Raw genomic sequence first — 22301 nt, forward strand, 5'->3', positions numbered from 1 at the left:
GGGTTACGGTGTTGGTGCAAAAGCAATAGATAAAATCATCCTTAACCATAATTTAATTCCAAATGTAAATTTTAATGGATCCAAGTTCTTCATGTATTACATTGATAACAACATACCTGTGTAACAATATAAATGTTTAGTTCTTAATTTTGGCTGGTTTTCATCAAAAATGCAAACAAAAATTGGTTACACACTTTCCCCTATCTCTTTTTTCTAACTTCAAGATATATGTTCAAAGGAGTATCGATGGAGTTCAAAAAAGAAAATTATGTATATATATATATTACTGTTTAGAGCAATTTGTAGCTGTTGTTTTGGAGACCGTTTTATTTTATTTTTTCAAAAATATTTTGTGTTATAAATAATTCTGACATTCTTTTGCTGCTATTCATCGACTTTTATTTGTTTCAAATTTTGGTGTATTCACAAAATTAAAAAAAAAAAAAAAATGTTGCATCCATTTCAGTTCTTTATACTCTGATAAAGCTGAAAATGAATGGATCAAAAGCGCAAGTCAAACGGATACAACCAATAATCATAAAGATAGGTGAGTTCTTAAATAAGATATACTTTTGAAATTTATAAAGAATGATAATTTTTCTTTTAAAGCATAAAATAATAATCTGTACTTTTCCTTTATAGGTACGTCACTTTTATTATTGACTTGATAACTTTCTACCTTGGCAAAAACTGAAAATTAATGTTTATATCGCCGCCATGTCTGCTTCTCTATTTTCTAAATAACTTAAATATTTTTTATAAATATTAATAGAACTTATGAATGTTTCATAATGTCTATCATCTATTCATTTATCATTTGGCAGATTAACATTTTTATGGGGCTTTTATTGTTGTTTCATTTAATTGATGGATTATTTTGATCAAACTTTTCATGTTATGTAAGAGCTTATTTTTCTTTTTTTTTTGAATTGGCAAATTATTTACATTTTGTTGGTAAGTTTTTTTATATGAAAAGTTATTCTTGTTAATAGAACTTTTAGTCTTGTTTAATGACTTATTTTTCTTTAAATTTCATTAAAAATGCAAAATAATGTAGTTTCTATGTAACTTTCAGTAAATATGGCAGTAATTAATAAAACAAAAAATATTTTCCAAAATTTCAATTGCGCCAAGTGAAGTGTACCTATAACAGAAAAGTCCCATAAAATATTTAAAATTGCTTTTAGTTTTTGAAAAATGCTAGATTTTACTTACAATTTATTTCCACTATTTTTTATAGGCATTTTTACTGTATTTATGGTGCTTTTTATTGTTGGAACCTTTGTTTTTCATCTTTACGAGTTTTTCAATCAAAAGGAGTGGGATGACAGTCTCAGAGAATATATTGTGTGAGTATAAATTATTTAGAATATAAAGACAGTAAAACCTCTCTAATGCGGCTCTAACGGGACAAATATTTTTGTCTGCAATAGAGGGGTGTTCGCCGTACAGGGGTTTAATAATGTTATCTGCTTTGGAATGGGGAAATTAAAGATTGTCTGCATAAGAGGGGTGTCCGTTAGGAAGGGTTTTACTGTACTAAATGTGTTGTATGTTTTACTTTCTTGGTTTTTCAAAAAATAAATATCTTCATGTATTAAAAAAAGTAAAGTGAAAGAAGTTAGTTTGTGGCGGGCCTGCGTCCACGAGACCCCATAGCACCTACAGCCTTGAAATTTCGTATAAACTACTTCAAGCCCCGGGGGTGTGCACCTGGGGTTTTATTTTTTAAGTAATTAAATTTTATGTAAGTAATTTTTTTACGCTAAAATTTCACAGGAACGAATGACAGATTTCTCACACCCCTTTACATTTGATGTCATTCAAAAAAGATTTTTTTTTTCTGCATGAAATAAAGCTTTTTCCAACTTTCTCAATTAATTAGAACAGCAGATATGAAGGTTTCTATTTTAGGGAAACGTCCTAGGCTAAACCTGATTCAAGCCCTGAGCTGAAGAACAAAACATATTACTAGGAACCGCAAATTTGAAACAGACTTTTTAAACGTACAAAATTGACGTTTTGCAATGCTCAATGGTCTATTAGCACCTATATCTGTCAAGTTGCTACACGTTAGTTTGGAACCAGAGAGAGGGATGCTCTTCAAAGCGCTTTTCTTTAATATCTTGGTTGTGTATATTTCTATCAAGTTCTTTTTGTCTTTGAGTGGGAGTGGGATTAACGGCGTAGTCGGGGGGGGGGGGGGGGAGAGATTTATACTCTTGTAGACTCGCCTGTCTTCTGCTGAGTATTCTAGTTTAGTTGGGAGTCTTCATAATGCTTTACAAGCATATTTGCTGTTTCTTTGTTTGTTCTAGCATTTGAACCGTTGGCGGTGATGACGTTTGATTGCAGACTGTCCTGTGGTTGTGCTGTTGGCATTGTTTAGAACTTTTATCAAGTTCTAATACTAGGACGTTCATTTTCTTGGGTAGTTTTTCTGCTAAGTTCACTCCATTTCTTTTGTTTCCTGTCAGAAAGGCTTTTTCTACTCTGACTAGCTTTGATGAGTTGACATCTTAACTGCTCACGTTTGTTGTTCTGGAGCCCTTTACAAAGTTTATTGAAATATATCTCCAAAGCTATTTAAATCTATCTCTAATATAATATTTATGTTAAATATCTGTATTATATTAAAAGATCTCAAACTTATCAGCATTTGAAAGAATCTTCTGAACATGTTCTGTTTTTGGTTTTACTAAAAAGTTGTCAAACTCTTTTGTGCTCTTATAGTTTTCATTTCTCTATCTTTCTTCTTATTTCTTCTTTTGTTCCTATACAAATCTTGATAACTTTTTAAATCATGAACTTATTTACTCACGAAAAAAATCTGTAGTGCATTTTTTTCTAATTAGAAAATAAACAGGGCGGAGTGTACAATTTATAGATATTTTACTCTCTCTAGTTCCTAAATTCAAAATTTTTGGAAGTAATTTCTAGTGGTTTTTAAAAGAAAAATTAGCGTAATTGATATTGAAACACTTTCCTCTATAATTTAGTAATATTTTGCTTATTTGCACAAGTTATTTATTCAGTCCACCTATTTTCTAATTTCTTCACTACTAACTGAGTCTCCCGGCCTTTCCCGCTGTAGATTAAAAATAAAAATTATGCCAAGTAAGGCGTGTCCAACAATCTAGCTTAAATAAATTAAAAAAAAAGAAAAGATTATAAAATTTCCTGTCAGAGTAATGACAACAATCCCTAAAAATCCCTATTTAAATTTGGACATTAGTCACTAAAAATGCCCGTTCAAATGAGAACACTTAGTGATTAAAGTTAACACTCCCCTAAATATTCCAATACCTAGATGAATAAAGAGAAATTTTGCTGAAAGGGTCATTTAAATAAAGGCAAGAGCCCCACAATATTGTCAGCAAACCCTATAAATCCTTATTAGATGCGGGAGAACAGTCCTCAAAAAGCCCTAATAGAATCTCCACATTAGTCCGTAAAAAATCCTTGACTAAGGACAGCAGTCCTTAAAAATCCCCAACAGTTCTGAAAATTTCCTATTATAATGGGGACAATAGTTCTCTTAACTCTCTATTAGAAACAGAAAAACAATCCCTAAATTTCCCTATTATGATAAGGACATCAGTTTCTAAAAGTCCCTGTTAGAATAAGGGTTACAGTTTTCAAATACCATCAACAATCTCTTTAAAAATATCTAAATAAGGAAAATAGTTCCAAAAACTCCTTTTAGAATGAGAAAAAAAATATTCAAATATCAACATTCTCTCTTTTAATCATCTTCAGATTTGGAACAATTGCTTCAAAAAATTTCCCTTTTAAAAAGTCTCCATTAGTCTCTTAAATAACATCTCAGCATCAACCATTCTTAAGCAATGTTGACTGAAAATCTAAAGTATCAATTAGATTAAAGTGAATAGTAAAAGTCTTTATAAATATTGCTGAGATCTTTATCTTTTGCCGGTAGTGCAAAAAATTAATAAATTGTGGAAAAATAGCCAAAAGGGGAAAATATTAATTACCCGGATTGCAAAAAAAAAGAATCAAAGCAAAAGAAAGAATTTTACTTGTTCACATTTGAGAAAAAAATAGCAACAAATCTTTCTTCTCAATGATTTTTTTGATGCTAATTAAAACTGAGCTCTTTCAGGCAATAAATTTCCGGTTTGAAATTGATTTTCTCTGACTTAAAAATGCTTATAACTAATTTTCTGGTCAATTTTGATGCTAGGAGTTTTTAAATCTGCAGGAAGAAAATCTTCTCAGAGAAATGTTTTACAGGCTTTGGAACGAGACTAAAATCGAGACTATACTTTATTTCAGGTAGAAAGAACCATTTAATGCTATTTTTGGATCGTAAAACTAAAATTCCTACAATGCGGTTAGTTTTTCTTGATGAAAGTTACCCAATCTTCTATTCTTCACCCCCTTCTATTCTTCAATGTGTATGCAAAATTTTATGATGATGGGTTGAGTAGTTACGGCTTGAAAATATATTTACTGACGCCCTAACAACGAACAAACTAACTCACTTTCGCATTTGTAATACAGTAAAACCTGTAAAGTTGGCCACTCTTGTAAGTTGACCGCTTGTCTAAGTTGACCACTATTTTCAAGCACAGAATCAGATCTATATCATATAATTCAACCTTTATAAGTTGACACCTGTTTAAATTGACCACTTAAGTAGTGGTCAACTTATATAGGTTTCACTGTATTAGTAAGGATTTTATTCACTCATTTTTTTTTTTGATTTAATAATTATTTTATTTTTCACTCATTCTTTTGTTAACTCATTCTTTTGATCAAAAATATATTTAATTATTCAAATAGGAAGTGTTTCATTGGAAAAATATTTTATTTTTTCCTTTGCCACATAATAATAATAAAAAAAAAAATTGAAAAATTTCCCTTTTTCTTTCTAAAGGTTTACTGCCAAAAAATGATAAAAAATGTTTCAATGTAATGTTCAATTATTATTGTTCTTTCTTTACATAATGTAATTTTCCAAACAAAATTCAAATAATTTCATTTTGAAAAAGGTAATTTATCTTTATTATTTCACTTTGCCTCACATTCCATTTCCATTTTTCTCTCTCTCTTGTATCATTTATTTATTTATTTGAATTTTGGAAACATATTTCTGGGAAATTATTTTATGCTAAGTTGTGTGTCATTTACAGATGTCTGGCCATGAACTCTGCACAAACACTTTCAATTATGGGTGAGTCGGCAAGCATGAAGTGTGAGCTGAAAAGCAGGCCCAATATTGTATGGATTCGTCTCCACATGATGTGTTTTTTTGGTTTTGGAGGCTTAATGACAGTTTTTGTCTGGACAAAACAATCTTACGAATACTGGAAGCAGTTTAGGAATAGGTAAACTTTGTTTTTACCATGTAACATATAATGCATGTGTACATACTTGTGTATAAGTGCAGAAATTTCATTCAAAAAATGACATTAAAAATTCTGAGATCAACTTATATGCAAGCCAAAATTTCTGAAAATTTTCTCCAAGCAATTCTTGGGGAAAAAAACACTCAAAAACGTCGACACTTCCGTGATTTTCGGCCTCCTCTTTTAACAAAGGTTAAAAGCATAAATGCTTATATATTCTGCTATACTTTTACACTGTCTAATTATGAAACGAAGATTGAATGATTACAGTAAAAGACCGACCATGTGAAAAGGGTCAGAAATGGCATATCTGCAAATTTTTCCACTTGTTGATTGCATTGAAGTGAACGCTCATTTAAAAAAAAGAATAATGCAAAATGGCTGCAGTAAATTTTAATTGGCATTGAATCAAAGTGTAAGCATCAACTTATAAATTATAATCATGAAAACGAACGCTTAACAAAAATCACGATAACAGAAATGGAAACGTTTTGTTCAAAAGTGAAATAGGGAGGAGTGTAAGAATGTTCATTACATTTCATTTTCCTCCTTTTTGAAGGTTTATTTTCAAAAATCACAGCAGAACATTCTCGAGTTTTTTCTCTCCAGAAAGTTGGGGCTTGACTCATACGCGAGAGAGTTTTCGATTTTTCTTTACTTTCCTCCTAAAAGAACAGGGACCAACCTGTTTGTGAGTATGTACAGTATTTCTTGATTTAAAGAAGATTGATTCTGCAATTCCTGAGAAATTTAAGCAACCTTATGCATTTTCTATACAGTTGAACCGTGTGTTTTCTTTTTAAGAGAAATATTTTTTTCAGTCATCGATAAATGCTAGGTTTCAAATTTGAAAATCAGATTTAGGTTGAATAGTTAAAGTTGTGTGATTAGTTTGGAATTTATTATTACAGGCTAGTGATGTAAAATACCCGGGTATTTATTTTTAGGGGTAAATACCCAGGGTATATACCCGGGTAAATACCCAAAATGGGTATTTACCCGGTTATTTATTTCAAAAATTTATATTCAACTAAAATACTTTTCTGTATGTATTCCACTATGTATATATATGAACAACCATATACAAAACAATAAATTTTTTGCTCAAAAGTTGTATTTTGATCACATATTTAAAGAACAATTGTGTGAAACAATTTAACAATCTAATATGATATCCACATTAGATGTGTTGGATATGCCTAATCAATGTTGATAGCCAAATTTCAGATATAAAAAGCCATTCTACAAAAAATAAAATGCTTAACTGGTTGCAAAAAAAGCAAACATCAATTTTTTAAGGTCCTTGTCTTTTATAACCCAGTAATATGTCCCTGCATGACATCAAAATGTCACGAAATGTTGCTCAATTTATTATTACTGTTTATTTTCCTATAACTTTTGCAGAAATTTCCTCCAAACCTAGTTCAAGTGTTCAGACGTATTCTGCATATATATAATGGCAAGTAACAAAAAAGGAATTAAACATTTAAGAAAGGGGGAGGAATAAAATGAATTATAAACAAAGCCAAAGAAAAAGAAAAACTGCTTTGAGATTGAACTCATCAGCATTGGAAATCTCAAAGTTTTTTCGTACCAGAACTACAACGCAACACAAATGGATAGTTAGGCAAATGCACTACAAATCCAAAAAATGCATATTTGAAGCGGCAGCCAAATTTTGAAAAAATAAAAATGGGGAGAGAATGTAATGCATATGTATACAAATGCCTGGGGTGGAAATAATCATTTAACCACCGGCAAAAACAAATTCAGGAAAACTATATCAAAATTCTCTTTTAAATTTTCCTGTCATCCTATTTAAGTTTTAGAATAGTTCATTTTAAATTCTGACAGTTTTGATTTTTTTGATAAGATTTTACTAAGCCTTTAATTAGAAAAAAATTATAATATATAAATTTTTATATTTTTAATCTTTCATTTTACGGTTTATGCAGGGTCGAAGTAGTCCTATATATCCTATATTTCCTATATTTTCAAAAAAACATCAAAATCGTCCTATATTTCCTATATTTTTCAAAAATGTCCTATATTTCCTATATTCCCGTTTTTTACCCAATATATCTTTTAAAAGGAACAGTAAATAAACTTTCTGACATTGGATTTTTCGTTGAAAATATGTGCCCAAACAAATTTCAAATTAAAAAACTCAACTGACTAAATCCTACGACAGGCATCTTCACTCATTGGCTACAGCAATGTGACGTCTCTCTATAGTGGATGGAGTTTTGAGAGCTAAATCTGAAGTTGGTTTTAGAATTTTGTGTTTGGGGGGGGGGGGGCAACAGTCATTTGTTTTGTTTTCCATCATGGTTTTCGTTCATGTATTGGTATATTTTGTGTTCAGTGCATTTTCTGATCGGAATGTTCTAATCTTCTTTTTGCAATCTTTTTTTTTTTTGTGGAATGTTAGTTCCTTATGATGTTAAAACGTAGTTTGTGGTAATAAGTGGAATTATAATGGCGAAATTGCATCGCTCAACTAAATTTCGTGTGGAATGGTTGAATCAGGAGGACATTAATTATACAAATTTTGGTGCATAGTGCACTAAAGGAAAAGATGATTTTACCGCTTTTTGCCGTTTTTGCAACTGTTCAGTGCCCATAAGCAATAGTGGATTTTCGCAGTTGAGGCTGCATGCTGAAACATTTAAGCATAAAAAAAAAACTCTGAAAAACGTCAGAAGGATCCTTCTCAAGCTCTGTTTGTTCTTAATACAAGTGGTAAAGTGTTCAGTTTAGATATAAAATCAAAGAGCAGTGGAATTAGTACTTGGGTCATAAGTGGGAAAGAAAAAATAAAATTTATCTTTGTTCGAATTTTGTTTAGTTATTAAGTCTTTTAAGTACACTGTTTTTTCAAAAATATTTCTTTCAACTGCAGGAAAGTTATTTCAGATGTAAGCTATAATTTTTTTGAAATTTTTTTAAAACGAAATCATTGATAAGAATAACTAAATAATATATGATATGTATTTCTTTTTTCATAGCAAAATTATTCATATAATGTGTAATATATTTGTCCTATATTTTTTGTGAAAAATGTCCTATATGTGACAAGTCGGTCACTTCTACCCCTGTTTATGTTTTAAAAAGAAATTCATCACCTTTTGATACCACCTATTTTTTTTTTTTTTGCAAAATGCACAACTACAACTACTAAGGGATTTATTTACCCTGCTTTCGGATAAATACCCAAAAAAATATTTACCTTCCCACCCTACATCACTAATTGTGTGTATTAAAAATAGTTTGAATCATGAAGTACTGGGCAGCAAGTGCAAATGAGCAAGGCAACGAAAACAATATTTTGATTTATTTTTGCTTATTAATGTGAAAACTGTTTCTATATTTGCCACGTTATCACCTAAACAGCAATAAAATAAATAAATAATATCATGGTGTCTCAATAACTTCTCAGTTTATTCTTCCAAACGTCCCTCCTTCTTCTTTTTTTTTTTTTTTTTTCATTTTGGATATGACTAACCTAGATTATGATTTTGAAATGCTTGAGTTCATCATTGAATTGCTTATACGTCTCCAAATATGACACTGAAAAGAAAGATTCTTTGCACACGATATGTTTCTTTCATAATTTCATCAAGTCTTTCAATAAAAAATATTATAAACTGTATAATACATATGTATGTTTCAGTTTTACCAATTATTTCATATTTAGATTTTAAAAAAATATTCCATTCACTTTTTGCATTTTTTTTGTAAAATACCCAGTTTTTGGGTATTTACCCAGGCCTTGGGTAAATACCCAAGAAATATTTACCTACCCACTGGGTATTTACCCGATCCACATCACTATTACAGGCAGACCTCAATATAATATCACCAGTCTGGGATTCAAAAATGTGCCCTTATGAGCAGGATGATCTTATTGCCAATTAATACTTATTTGCCAATGAATAGTACAGTAAACTCTTGATTACTGTGCAGATTACTGCAGACACATGTTTCGGGATTTCAAGGCATTCCCTTTTTAATGCAATGCAGTATGAGCTTTAGGATGAAAAGTCATCTGAGAAAATGTATTACAGTTTTCATGTCGAACTGGTTCTTGCATATTTTTATGTTTACTGATACATTATGTATTTTTCAGGCTTTGTGCACCTGCTGAAAAGACTACCTTTAAGGTGAAGCGACACCAGATAGTAGCAAAAGCATATAATACAAGAAGGGAAGCATTCAACCAAGGGCATCTTTCCTTCAGCCTTAATAGCACACATGAAGATCCTATTGGTAAATTTGACTTCATTAATGTATCACCAGCATTGACAAGATGGCATGCTATTGTACAAGGGCAAATTAAATATAAACCAGATTTTTTATTTTTATTGCACAACCTATAAAATATACATAAGGGATCTTTTTTCAACATATTGTCTAGGGCACAATCAAGGACATTTTTTGGCCAACGGGTCGATGCCAGTTGTTCAAAGACGGCCGATGGCCAATGATTTCTTCTTTCAAATGAATGATAGAATTGCATAACTTAAGACCATCAAAAAGTAGGTTTCAAACATTTTTTAAGAATAAAAAAGTATTCAGTGTGTTGTAGAAACCTATGACAAGCCATTTTTAAAAAAACTAAATGGATAAACAAGTATGACAGCTCCGAAACTCCCCTCCCCAACATCATTAAAGTTCTTCTAAAAGTACATTTCAAGAGAGTTTTAAAAAATGACTGGTGACCTCCCCCCCCCCCTCCTCTTCTCTAACATCTTCAAAAACCGTCTTAAAATTGTGTTTTGAAACATTTTGAAAAACTGCTGCAGGAGAAACATTGTACCCTCTCCTTCCTTTAACATTACTAAAATATCCAACAACCTTGTTTTTAAAACTTCTTTGAAAAACTCCTGTGAAGGAAGAGCCCTATTAATACTACCAAGGAGAGAGAGCCTCTGAAACTGTTTTTAGAACTTTAATTTTAGAAAATTGCTGAAGAGAAGTTTCTGAACTCCACCTTTTTTTCTTTTGCAACTAAACCTGGGGCCTACAACTGCGTTTTAAAGACTTCAGTTTCAAAAGATATTCTGAGGATGGGCACCCCCTGAAGCTCCTCTGCCACCTACATCACTAAAGATCCTTTTAAACTTCTTTTTGAGACTTCAGTTTTTAATAATTTCAGTGGTCCTTTAACCCTCCTCCCCCTAAATAGTGTTTATCATTGAAATGAAAAATGATAAAATAAGCTTTGTGCTACAATGTAAATTAAATTGAAAAAACAATGTAAATAAAACACAAATTATCAAGAAAATACAGCAAATAGCTATTTCAAGGCTACAATGGAGTATCTTCATTAGTGCAAAAAGCTCATGACACAGCCAGAAAGTTGTGAGAGAACTGACGTCAACCATGTGGACACCCATATTTATACCAAATTTGCCATGAGAGAGCGTACGAACTGGCCAAGGAGGGCTGCAACCACAACCTATCCTTCCTCTTCATCGTTCACCTATCTTGAACATCAGTTCAGAATAAATACTGAAATATTGGATGAGTGGAGGATTCCTCCCTGCCATCACTGGTACACAAGTAAAAAGCAGGCTCTTTCTTGACCATCAATTGTGACAGAGCTTCTAGAACTGCAATCTCAAGTCTAGCGAGCGGCCACATAAAGGGTCTCTCATTTTTCAAGGGCAATAAAATCTACGAGGTCCGCACTAAATGTAAAACCGAGCAGGCCTCTCCTAAACATATCCTCGATTTTCTCAGGGTCAACGGTCTGAACCTCGTCTGACTTTGTCAGACTACTGGAGGATAAGCAACTACTACATCAACAACCAAATTTGCCAACCAATAGGAACTCACGGCACAAGACGAGAAACAACCAACCAATCAGCAAGCAACAGGTCAACCCCGAGGAGTGCAGCAGAGGGGAGACTACCAATCAGAACCTTGAAACAAAGAGAGTGGGAGAAAACAAACAACCCAAATAAGCAAATTATGAAAATTGCTTCCAAATATCAGGAAAAAATGGAGTGCTGGAAAAATCATTGACTAGAGAATGAGAATTATTCCAACTATTGTAAGCTTCCCAAAAATCAGGTTAATAGACCAAGGAACATTTAAAAATAATTTTGGCTGATGAAAAATCAAAACAGTGGCCAGAAGTCCAACAATGCTGAGGGATGGAAAAACAAGCATGTTCTTTATGTTTAGCATAATTTTCATGCTTTTTCAGGCAGCACTTGAGCGCATGTTTAGTCTGACCAACATAACCATGCAGGAGATACTGTAAATACCACAGTCGCTATGGCAATCAATGGAATGCTTCAAGTTTGTAAACTAAATCTTATTCACAAGAGAAAAAGCAGTATCAAAAGCACACTTCTTCAAACCTTTGCTACTTGATGACGTACTTTCAGAAAAAAAAGGCAAAACAATAGTATTGACAGCTTTGGAAGCAGAAACCATGCCAAAATGAGAGGGCTTAATTAGCTTATTATAAATCGAATCAACAATGCTAGGAGAGTAATCACAATCAAAAGCCAAAGCTTTAAGATAAGAGAAAAAAGTTCTCTTTCTTTTTTTTAGACATTTTTATTACTAAAAGTAATGTTGAATTTATGACTTTGGTGTTTCATAAGCCTTTTGCTGTTACACTTCCTCCTCACAAATGCTCTTCTCATTCCCCAAACCAAAAGTTGGCCTCATTTAAGGCTTTTGTGTTCTGCGCTTTGAATATCTGTTCTTCCAATTCTTTTAACGCTGAGCTCTCTTATCTTAAAGCTGTGTCTTTTGATCTTGGTTACTTACTCTCTTGGCATTATTGATTCAATTTATAATAAGCTAATTAAACCCTCTTGTTCCGGCATGGTTTCTACTTTCAAATCTTCCAATATATTGTTTTGCCTTACTATCCAAAAGTCACTCATCAAGCAGCAAAGGTTTTGAAGAAGTTTGGTTTTGATGCTGCTTTTTTTTCTGTAAATAAGATTAAGTTTACAAACTTGAAGCATCCCATTGATTGCTATAGCAGCGGAGGTATTTATGGTATCTCCTGCAAGTATGGGCTTGATTAGGTTGGTCAGCCTAAACATGGTCTCAAGCACCATCTGAAAGAGCATGAAAATTATGTTAAGCATAAAGAATATGCTTGTTCTTCCGTCTCTCAGCATTGTTGGACTTCTGGCCACTGTTTTGATTTTTCAACTGCCGAAATTATTTGTAAATATTCTTCGGTCTATGACCTTGATTTTTGGGAAGCTTACTATATTTGGAGAAATTCTCATTCTCTATTAAGCGATTTTTCCAGCACTCCATTTTTTCTCTATTTGGAAGTAATTTTTTATAATTTTCTTCTTTGGGTTATTTGTTTTTTCCCACTCTCTTTGTTTCAAGGCTTCTGATTGGTTGTCTCCTCACTACTGCTCGCCTTGGGGTAAACGCATTGCTTGCTGATTGGTTGTTTGTCGTCTTATGTTGTGAATTCCTAATGGTTGGGCCATTTGGTATAAATACTGGTGTCCATGTGGTTGGCGTCAGTTTTCTCCCGACTTTCTGGTTGTGTGGTGAGCTTTTTGCACTGATGAAAAGGCTCCATTGTAGCCTTGAAATAGCTATTTGCTGTGTTTTATTGATAATTTGTGCTTTATTTACGTTGTTTTTTCAATTTAATCAATATTGATCGTTGCCTAAAATTACGATTTTGGAATTTTAATACAAAAAAAAAAAAAAAAACTCTATCCCTTCTCCCAAAGATGGCTTGAAATTGTGCTTCAAAGATGAACTGAATATTAAATAATAATAATAATAATACAGCCGGACCCTGCTATAACGAACCCCTTTTGGAATTTTAATACGAAAAAAAACTCTATCCCTTCTCCCAAAGATGGCTTGAAATTGTGTTTCAAAGATGAACTGAATATTAAATAATAATAATAATAATACAGCCGGACCCTGCTATAACGAACCCCTTCAAATGGTTTGAACTGCGGTCTTATGCCGTTAATGCATTTTCAGAGGCTTGTAATGATCTTCAAATGCTAGAGAATTGGTTACAGCAGTCCAAAAATTTCTAAAATTTCAAGCTTTTCATTATTTAGTGAAAAAAAATGAGGGAAGACATATCATTCATAAACGAACTTGAAAGTGAATTTACTTCAAACAAATTTTATTTGATAGATTTTTTTGACTTTAAACCTATACAAAAGAGATTTTATGGTTTTATGAGCTTTGGTATTTTCTAAACAATTCAAAACCCTTTGACATTAATAACTTGACTGGACTTCTGATATTGACTAAGAAACAGAAGATATTTGTCCTGGACCTTCAATTTCTGTTCCAAAGGCTGTCAATGTATATACTGCCATGTTATTTTTTTGCAACTGAAACTGCAGATCAAAATATTGCAGATTTGTGTGCAATAGTTGAGTAAAAAATTGGCAAAATGCATTTTAAACCCAAAAGCATGCAACCAGAAATAATTTCTTTCTTCCATGCTACAGATATTTTTTTAAAAAGGTAAATTTTTACAGTAACCTTATTATTGAGTACAATATGATTCATACATTTCTCTTCATTGCTCTAATTACTAATAGAAACATTGTGCAGTTGAGACGTTCATTATAGAAGTATCTAAGCGAATTTAGACTTTTTTTTGTTGAAAAATCTGATGTAGCAAACCTTCTGTAAAAGCGATCCTTCAAGTTGATCAGTTGAGGGTTTGTTATAACAGGATTTGACTGTAGAAATAAACTTAATGTTCAAACAAAACTTTCACTTTTGAATATCTCTACAAATAGTATTCTCTACAGCACAAAGACCAGTTCTATATATACTATAGCACAACAGCTGTTAAACCATGTGCAGAGCTACTTTCAGTAGTATAATGTATGTGAATATACTTACTGAGTGTGTTACATAAATATATAATTGGCTTCAAAGAATAAAAGCATGTGTGTATTTGAAACTTTCCCTGATATTCAATAGTATTAGAATTTCCTTATAATTAAATCCCATGATTTCCTGCTTTAGTCGTTCCCTTTAAAAACTGTGGAGAAATAATTTTTAAAAATAGTTTATACCAATGTAATAAGGAGTGAAGTTAAACATAGAATTTAAGGATTCATACTTTTTTTTTACCTCCCACCACTCCAACTCCCCCTCCCCTGCTGTTATCTTACAGGATTATAGCATGCAACCATTTTTTAAGGCACCAAGCAACAAAGTAAAAAATAGAGATTTCAGTTAAAAAGCAAGTCTTTTTTTTTAATGCCTTATTAGTGAGAAACAACAAAATCAAGACTTTTTAAGGATTTTAATCACCATACAAACCCTTAATTCATCATTTCTCACATTATTTTTACTAATGAGCTTTCATTGCAGTTAAAGTCTTTAATTAAGGGTCAGATTATGTATCAGAATATGTGAGTATTTATTTCTTCCATGTATTAACAGGGTTAAGCTAAAATCAGGGCATAAAATTGTTAAAATTCTTATCAAAGTGCGCATTTTATACGGATCTGACATGTGAAAATTTTGGTTGCGATCCAAAACTGGACATGGTCCGAAATCCAAAACTAAGTCTCATTGCTACTAGATTTCAATCTCTCTGCTGTACTGACTTTTAATTGTGATTTAAAAAACTTCCAATGTTGACAGCTATGCTATATCATGATTTAAAAAACTTCCAATGTTGATAGCTATGCTATATCATCATGATATGCCTATAACACAATGTACGACTTTTTATTAAAAATCAGAAATGATTTTTTAAGTGTATGATTAATGCAACTTAAAATATCTACGGAACTATTGATCATAGTCAAAATTTATATCAATTAATAGGTAACTTTATTTCGCTCTTTAAGGGGTTAGTTTCAAACGACAATTAGTTTTTTAAGTAAAATTATTGAGTTTAGGTGCGGCAGCAATGGAGTAAAGCTTTCTCACATGCTACATTGCAAATTTTATTGTTGGTGATATCAGACTCAAGACTATTATATTCATTATAATGTTTGCAAAATGATAAATGAAAACAACATTTTGAACCAGAAAATCAATGTGCTTTTACACCAATTTTTTTGTTTTTCATTCCACCTGCCCTTCATTTAACATGTAATAATGATAACACAGAATTTCATTTCCTAATAGTCTGTTTTGTCTCATTGCTATTTTCATTTACATTTTTTTGAAAATCATTTCTTCCATAAATTCACATGTGCTCTCAAATATTATTAAATAATTCTTTATGATTATACAATGTGAATTTATTTTCTGTTAGAACATTCTTTTCACTTTGCTTTCTTCACTAGTCTGTTTTTCTTTGCTAATAAAATATTTCATATGAATTTAGGCGGGACTTCTTTTGAATACATTCTGTGATATTATCAGTGTCTAATGTATTGTTGTTGAACTCATGTCCAAGCTTCATAATATCTGATGACACAGTATCCATTTAAAGTCCACAACAAAAATCAGTAATGCAGTGAAGAGAGAAAACATTTTCATTTCACGGTTTAAAAATTCTTTTCACTCAATATTTCGAAGTGAAATCCTGCCAACACTTACAGTAGTAATGCAATCACTACTACTTTAAATTTATCATATAACCACACTATAGCAGAGTAAGCACTAGCTGCAGATGATCTAATAAAGGTGTTCCCGTAGTTTTACATTTTAAAATTATTAATCATGATTTAAAAACTTTTCAAGTTCAATAATTTATTTTTTTTATTTCCAATTGCAAAGTTTACAAGACCATTACAGACGATGAATAAAACAAAAGAAAAAAGAACAACAAAAAACTCAGAGAACAAATACAAAAATAAACAAACAGCTGCAGTAAAAAGTCTGTGAAACCAAATGGCTCCTCGCCTCTCAGTAGCGGTCTACTTGAGTTCGCTGTCTTAACGCCGGGAAATAGGGGAGGTGATCCCTATCCAAAATATATCCCAGATTGCAGAGAGGGCTAGAAATGATATTGAAACGATGTAGGCGTTTGGGTAGGCAATCATGTCCCATGGCCAGCCTGAACTTGGTCACCATTCCATATCTGTGTTTATTTGATAGGAGAGGGAGTTTGTCCCTCCATGATTTTGATGAAGTTCTAGTGGCAAGACTGCTCCAAAACTCCTCCGAAATCTTGCTTTTAATCATTCGTTTAATAGTTCCAAAAGGTTCTTCTGGTCTAGCAATTTGCTGGATCATGGTACCCTTTTTTGCCAGAGAGTCGGCGACCTCATTTCCTCCAACGCCACAGTGTGCTGGGATCCACTGCAAGACTATGTCCTTAGTTCAATAATTAATTTTTTTTTTAAATAAAATATTCTCATTAACTTAACCCCCTTGCCATTGGGACAGTCCCAGAATTACATGTTGAATGGACGATATATCTCGTCAAGAACTGCAAGGTGGTTAACGTGTATCAATTATTGTTCATTCTTTCTTGCAATATATGTATATCTTGAGAGAAAAATAAAGCTTTTAAAACTACTTCAACTTTAGGGATGAATCTGGATGTCAACAGTGTTACTTCTAGAGACATATCATCCTCTTGGGCTGCTGCCTTGCCACACTTTATAATGCGTAGAAATGCTATTACTGACTTTTCGTCATTTGTACCAATGCATTGCTCTTCTGTATCAGGTAAGATTTTAATTCTTACCTTAATTAAATTATTTATCCAGACTCTGTTTAAAATATATTTCTAATATCTGTGGAGCATAGTAATATTGCAGAGTGAGTTTGCTGAGTATGAGATTGCTATTCGCTGTGATTAATTTCAACATGGGGGATTTAAATGCTTATACGCACTGTAAGGGGCAGTTGAAAAGTTAAACTTTCAATGAAAAATTCCAGTTTCACTGTGCATGAAAGTTCAGCTATTTGGTTCAAAAACCGACTTAATATGCAGGGCAATATTTCAAAAAAGGATTTCCCGAACATCTCTTAAAACCCTGGACAGTTTCCCATTCATACACTTTTAACTGAAGATGAAATAAATTAAAACTGACGCATTCTGATATAACTTTATATTATCTGACCCTTTAATTTAAGATTTAAAATTTTAATGGCTTTTTCTTTTCTTGTAAAATCAGTTTTCTTTAAACTTGCATTTCAATTTGTCAAATACATTTTAAATGCATGCATCACTTTTCAGTTTTTACATACCTTATATTCTCCTCATATAAGTCTACTTCCCTATTTTTAAACAGAAAATCAGGAAAAAATCAAAAACCCACACATAAGTAGAGCCTCAACTTTCTGAAAAAAATCGGGAACATTTTGCCGCGATTTTCGAAAATAAACGTTTTAAAAAGGAAGAAAATGAAATGGAATGAACATTCGTAGGATCGTAAACAAGTGCTTTTTATACTTGTATAAAAAGGGTTTATTTCTGCAGATTTGCAATTTTTGCAAAGAGTTTGTTTTTGTGGTTACAATTTTTATTGCTAGTTGCTTTTATTTTGAATTATTATCAAGAAAGTTTTGCACTGTGTGTCATTATTTCTGCACAGCCATATTACATTAATTTTTTTTTTAATGAGCTCTAATTTCCACTACCCTGAAATTTGCGATCAATGCAATTCTGCACTTTCTGCATAGTCACATTTTTACTATTATTATTTGGTCTTTATTTCACTAAATTGTAGCAGAATGTATGAGGTTTTTTTTATTATTATTATTAGTGTTTTTTTAAAAGGGTTGGACTAAAATTGGGAAATTGTTTGTACATTCTTGTGTTCCTTTAGGAGAATTGTTCAGTGGAAATTTTCGGAAATTCTGCCTCTTAAATAAGTTGATCTCTCAACTTTTAATCTCATTTTTGTGCTAAAAAACTTGTACAATAAAGGTAAAGTACAATAGATGACAAAAATGAAAAAATAAATGAAAAATTTGCAGTTACTGCCCTTTACCTGTACACGGCAGTATAGGGAAATTAAAGTATCTTACAGCTTGCATTATCAAAATTAGGTTTTTTCATGTGGGATACTGAGCATGAATATTTAAACATAAAAAGCAGTAGAATATAATTATTATAAATTTTTGAATACGTAATGTTGTGCTAAAAATCTCAAATTCCCCCACGTGAAAATAAACTACGGAACCACCTCCCCCACCCAAAGTTTCTTTTCCAACCATTCCCATCTATTAATTTTACAATATATTTGAGCAAAAATAGATGCACGATTTAAAAGTAACAATGGTTAAATAAAGTTTGAGATTAAAATCATTCTAGAAAAACTCGAAAGAGCTTAACTTTTTCATCATAAACCCAGGTGGGCTGGGCTTTTTCAAAAAAAAAAAAAAAGAAAAAACCAGGGCTGTTTCAAACAGAAAAATCTGCACTATCCGACTGGCTCATCTGAAGAACTTCTCAAAACACTGGGTATTAATCTTAATCAGGACGGTAAATTTGATAGTACAACAAATGTATCAATATTTGCGCCAAATGATGAGAAAATTGCTAAAAGTTCATATTTTGTTCTGTAGCTTTATGTTTCTGTTTTTAATAATGTATCCTTTTGAAGAAGCATAACAATCGTTACTTTCAAAATGACCCAAAGAAAAAAGATTTTCACATTACTTTCACAAGAATATTAAAAGATTAAAATTATTCCTGAATAAATCTTTATATTAGAAGTTTCTCACATCATTTTACATTTTTCAGATATTAGTCGTCATATCTCAGTTGATTCCTTTAATCAACCAACTTTGGATTCCCTAAGCATGCAAATGAGTGAACAGGAATATGCACATGCTTTGAGACACCCACGACGGAAAACTCGAAAGGAGAGGGAGCGTTTTCTTCATGCAAATCGAATTGCTCCCTGGTTTCCTGGTAGTAGACGAGGTAGTGACACATCCTTGCACAGTTCTATGATGTCAGCTTCAATTGCTGCTGCTGCATTAGCAAAACAGGCAGCTCGTGGAGCTAAAGTAACTAAAGCCACCAGTACGGGTGATTTAGGTGCTGATGTGATGCTTGCTGGTTCTGTATTACCTCCTATGCTCATGCGTGGCGCTCCATATAGAAACACCATACCCAGAGAGCCGGTGAATCCGCCATTTACTCATGGTATGACTGATAACTCGCACAGATTGGGCAACCAAAATCCGTCTTCTGCTCTCGGTAGCAATAATATAAGTCGAAGATTAACACCGAATTCAGCCATTCCCAATCCTTTGATTGGAATGCCTAGACCTCCCATTTATCCTCAAAACTACAATTTTATGAACTCAATGCCATTTGGGTACCTCAGTGGTGGTGTTTATCCATCTTTCAATAATATGTTCCCGGGCTATCCTGCCCCCCAGTTTATGTATCATTCTTACAATTCGATGCCATATACACCTTTTGGAGACTTTCAGAATACTGATCCTCTTTTGAGTCAGTATCAGGATCCTTTATTACCTATGGAACCTAGAGATGATAGTGCTAGTGAAACTCCCTTTTTCCCCATTATCATGTCCGAAAGTGAATATACTGACACTGGGTTCCGATCGTATGATGAATCACATATGTTTCCTACACAGCGAATCATTCCTGAGCAAGTTACTAACAACCCTGTTCAGTCTGAAGTGCATCAACCAAAGTCGGGACTGGAACCGCAAGAATGTGCCAAAACACAATTTCTCAAAAGGATGGGTTCTTTTAACTCTAAACCTCTCACAGCAAAATCGCCTCATCCTCCTTCTGGGAAAAATTCACCGCCTCATAGCGAGGTTCCACCACCATCTCCAGCTCAGTCTACCAAGAGCTTAAACGAAGATGAATTAGATGATGTGTTTGAAGAAGATTCTCAAAACGATAATAATGTTTCTACTGTTTCGGCACCTCAAACTTCTGAGACAGAGACTCTCTTGGGAAAGCTAAAATCAAAATTCAAGCGTGCTACTTCACGAAATTCGCAAGTTCAAGAAATGCTGGAATTGGCAGACAAACCATGTGGTTTGTCGGTTGAACAAGTGCCTAGTGTAGATATGAAAAATCGTCCTGCATCTCGTAGAAACACACCTAATGAAAAACTTTTACAATCATCAGAAGGAACTAGTTTGATTGCAACTAATGAAACAGGGGAAAATGTATCGAGATGACAGGTATGAGGCAGTGAGAAGCAAAAGGATGTAAGTGGATTTTTATAAGTTTTGAGTAAAAGATATGCTAAGTTTTAACTATAGGTAAGCTTTCAGTGAAAAGTTTTTCTTAATCGTGTTGGACAACAGCACCTGCCAAAGGATTATTATTAGCATCTCTAGCCTCAAAACAGGAGAGAGAGAGTTTATCCTACTATTTGCACTAGTTATCTCCAAATTTTTAATTTCGTCACTTACACCCCTTTGCTTTGAAGTGCATCATATTCGAATTTTACTCTGCATGATCTGAATTTGATTAGCATTTGACTGGTTTCAGAAAAGTAAAATAATTTATTATTTATCTCCTTTCAAGAATCTCATATTGAATGTATAAACTTATTTCATTATGTTCCCTTGTGACATCAATTTTATTTCTAAATAATTAGTATTTTATTAAAAAACTATTTGACTTGGCAATTACAGGACTTTTAGCAGGCCCATTATTTGGGCGATCAGAGGGTCGATTGCCCCCCCCCCCTTCTCTTCCTCCTAAAGTTTGAAACATAATAAATTATGCATTTTTTATGTATTTTGTTTTTTTCCCTATAAATTGTATTGAATGCAAATCCTTTGCCCCCCACCCCTTTATTGGAAAATTTCACATGACCGGCCTGGTTTTTAGATGGTGGCAAAAATTCCTTTTCCCCTTTTTAGTCCCAAAAGGTTTGTCTTTCATGAACAAATAGAATTTTTAAAGTTTTATCTATTCATCTTGTTCTTCTATAAGTGAATCTCATTCTTATAACATTACGCATTTGTTCCCCCTATCATTATGCATACATTTGTACATAATGCAATTTTTACAATAGCTCATTGCTCATTCTTTTACATGTACTTAAGCAGAGGTGCCAAACTGTCTGTCATAAGGATAGACTTAATATATTGACAATAAGTTATAGCGATAAAATATTTTTAAAGTAATGTTTAACAATGTAAAAATAATGCATAAAAAGTGCTGCACTCATTATGCATACTCCCACAAAAAGATCAATCAATGAGAAGTTTTGTCTTTTCACATTACTTAAAAGCTCATATTGTCAAGTATGCATTGGCAAAAGCTATTTTAAAAATCCTGCAGTGTGAAAATTTGTTCAGAAAGAAGGCACTACAACAAGATAGTCAATAGTCAGGTAGTCATTAGCACAGGTACTATTCTGAAAATCACTCTGCGATTGACCTGTTAGTCACACCTTTTAAATATTTAACATTCAAATATTAGTTAATTCTAATGCATGAAACTATATCAAAAAGACTTAATTTCTACATTTCATGGAATTTACCACTATAAATTTCATGACAGCTAAATATGTTACACTGCAGTTGATCAATACTCATGCCAGTATATGAAAATTATAGTCTATTTTTGTAACTAAATGTTTTTTAAAAAACTTTTTAAAGAAATATATGCAAATTTTGGACACGTATTAAAAATTAGCTATGCCTCTAAAGTGACCAAGACTGTTATTTATGCCAATATGTGGTAAATATTTTTTCATATAGTGAACATTTTGAGATGTTCTGTAATAAATATGAAATCTATCAAATTGTGCCTTATATTTCAAAATGGAACAATCATACTTCATTATTTTGTTACATACATCTTGCATTTCTCTTTTAGTGCTGCTTTCTAAAATGCAATGCATTATGAAATTTATTACAGTACTTATGTTGTGTATTATATACAATTGTTCTTATACACGTTTGAAAATGACAATTGTGTGCCATAATTTATTTTTTGTACTGCTATTCTGTAACAATAAAGTTGGCAAAGTATTGTTTTCCCAATTTTTGTTTTTAACTAAAACAATGAAAACT

The 22301-nt window shown here is 32.3% G+C and overlaps 1 protein-coding gene across 1 annotated transcript in view; it reads left to right on the forward strand.

Annotated features, from left to right (window-relative positions):
* Positions 1–22263, forward strand: part of LOC129228529 (smoothened homolog) — a 41620-nt gene extending 19357 nt beyond the window's left edge. The window contains exons 7-13 of the mRNA XM_054863209.1: positions 467–547; positions 1241–1349; positions 5157–5351; positions 9502–9641; positions 16854–16994; positions 19021–19238; positions 19272–22263. Coding sequence (XP_054719184.1) covers positions 467–547; positions 1241–1349; positions 5157–5351; positions 9502–9641; positions 16854–16994; positions 19021–19238; positions 19272–20447 — 2060 coding nt within the window. The 3' untranslated portion in view covers positions 20448–22263. The remainder of the gene's footprint in view (positions 1–466; positions 548–1240; positions 1350–5156; positions 5352–9501; positions 9642–16853; positions 16995–19020; positions 19239–19271) is intronic.
* The last annotated feature ends 38 nt before the right edge of the window (positions 22264–22301 follow it).

This window comes from Uloborus diversus, chromosome 8, assembly GCF_026930045.1.
Source record: "Uloborus diversus isolate 005 chromosome 8, Udiv.v.3.1, whole genome shotgun sequence".
NCBI lineage: Eukaryota > Metazoa > Arthropoda > Arachnida > Araneae > Uloboridae > Uloborus > Uloborus diversus.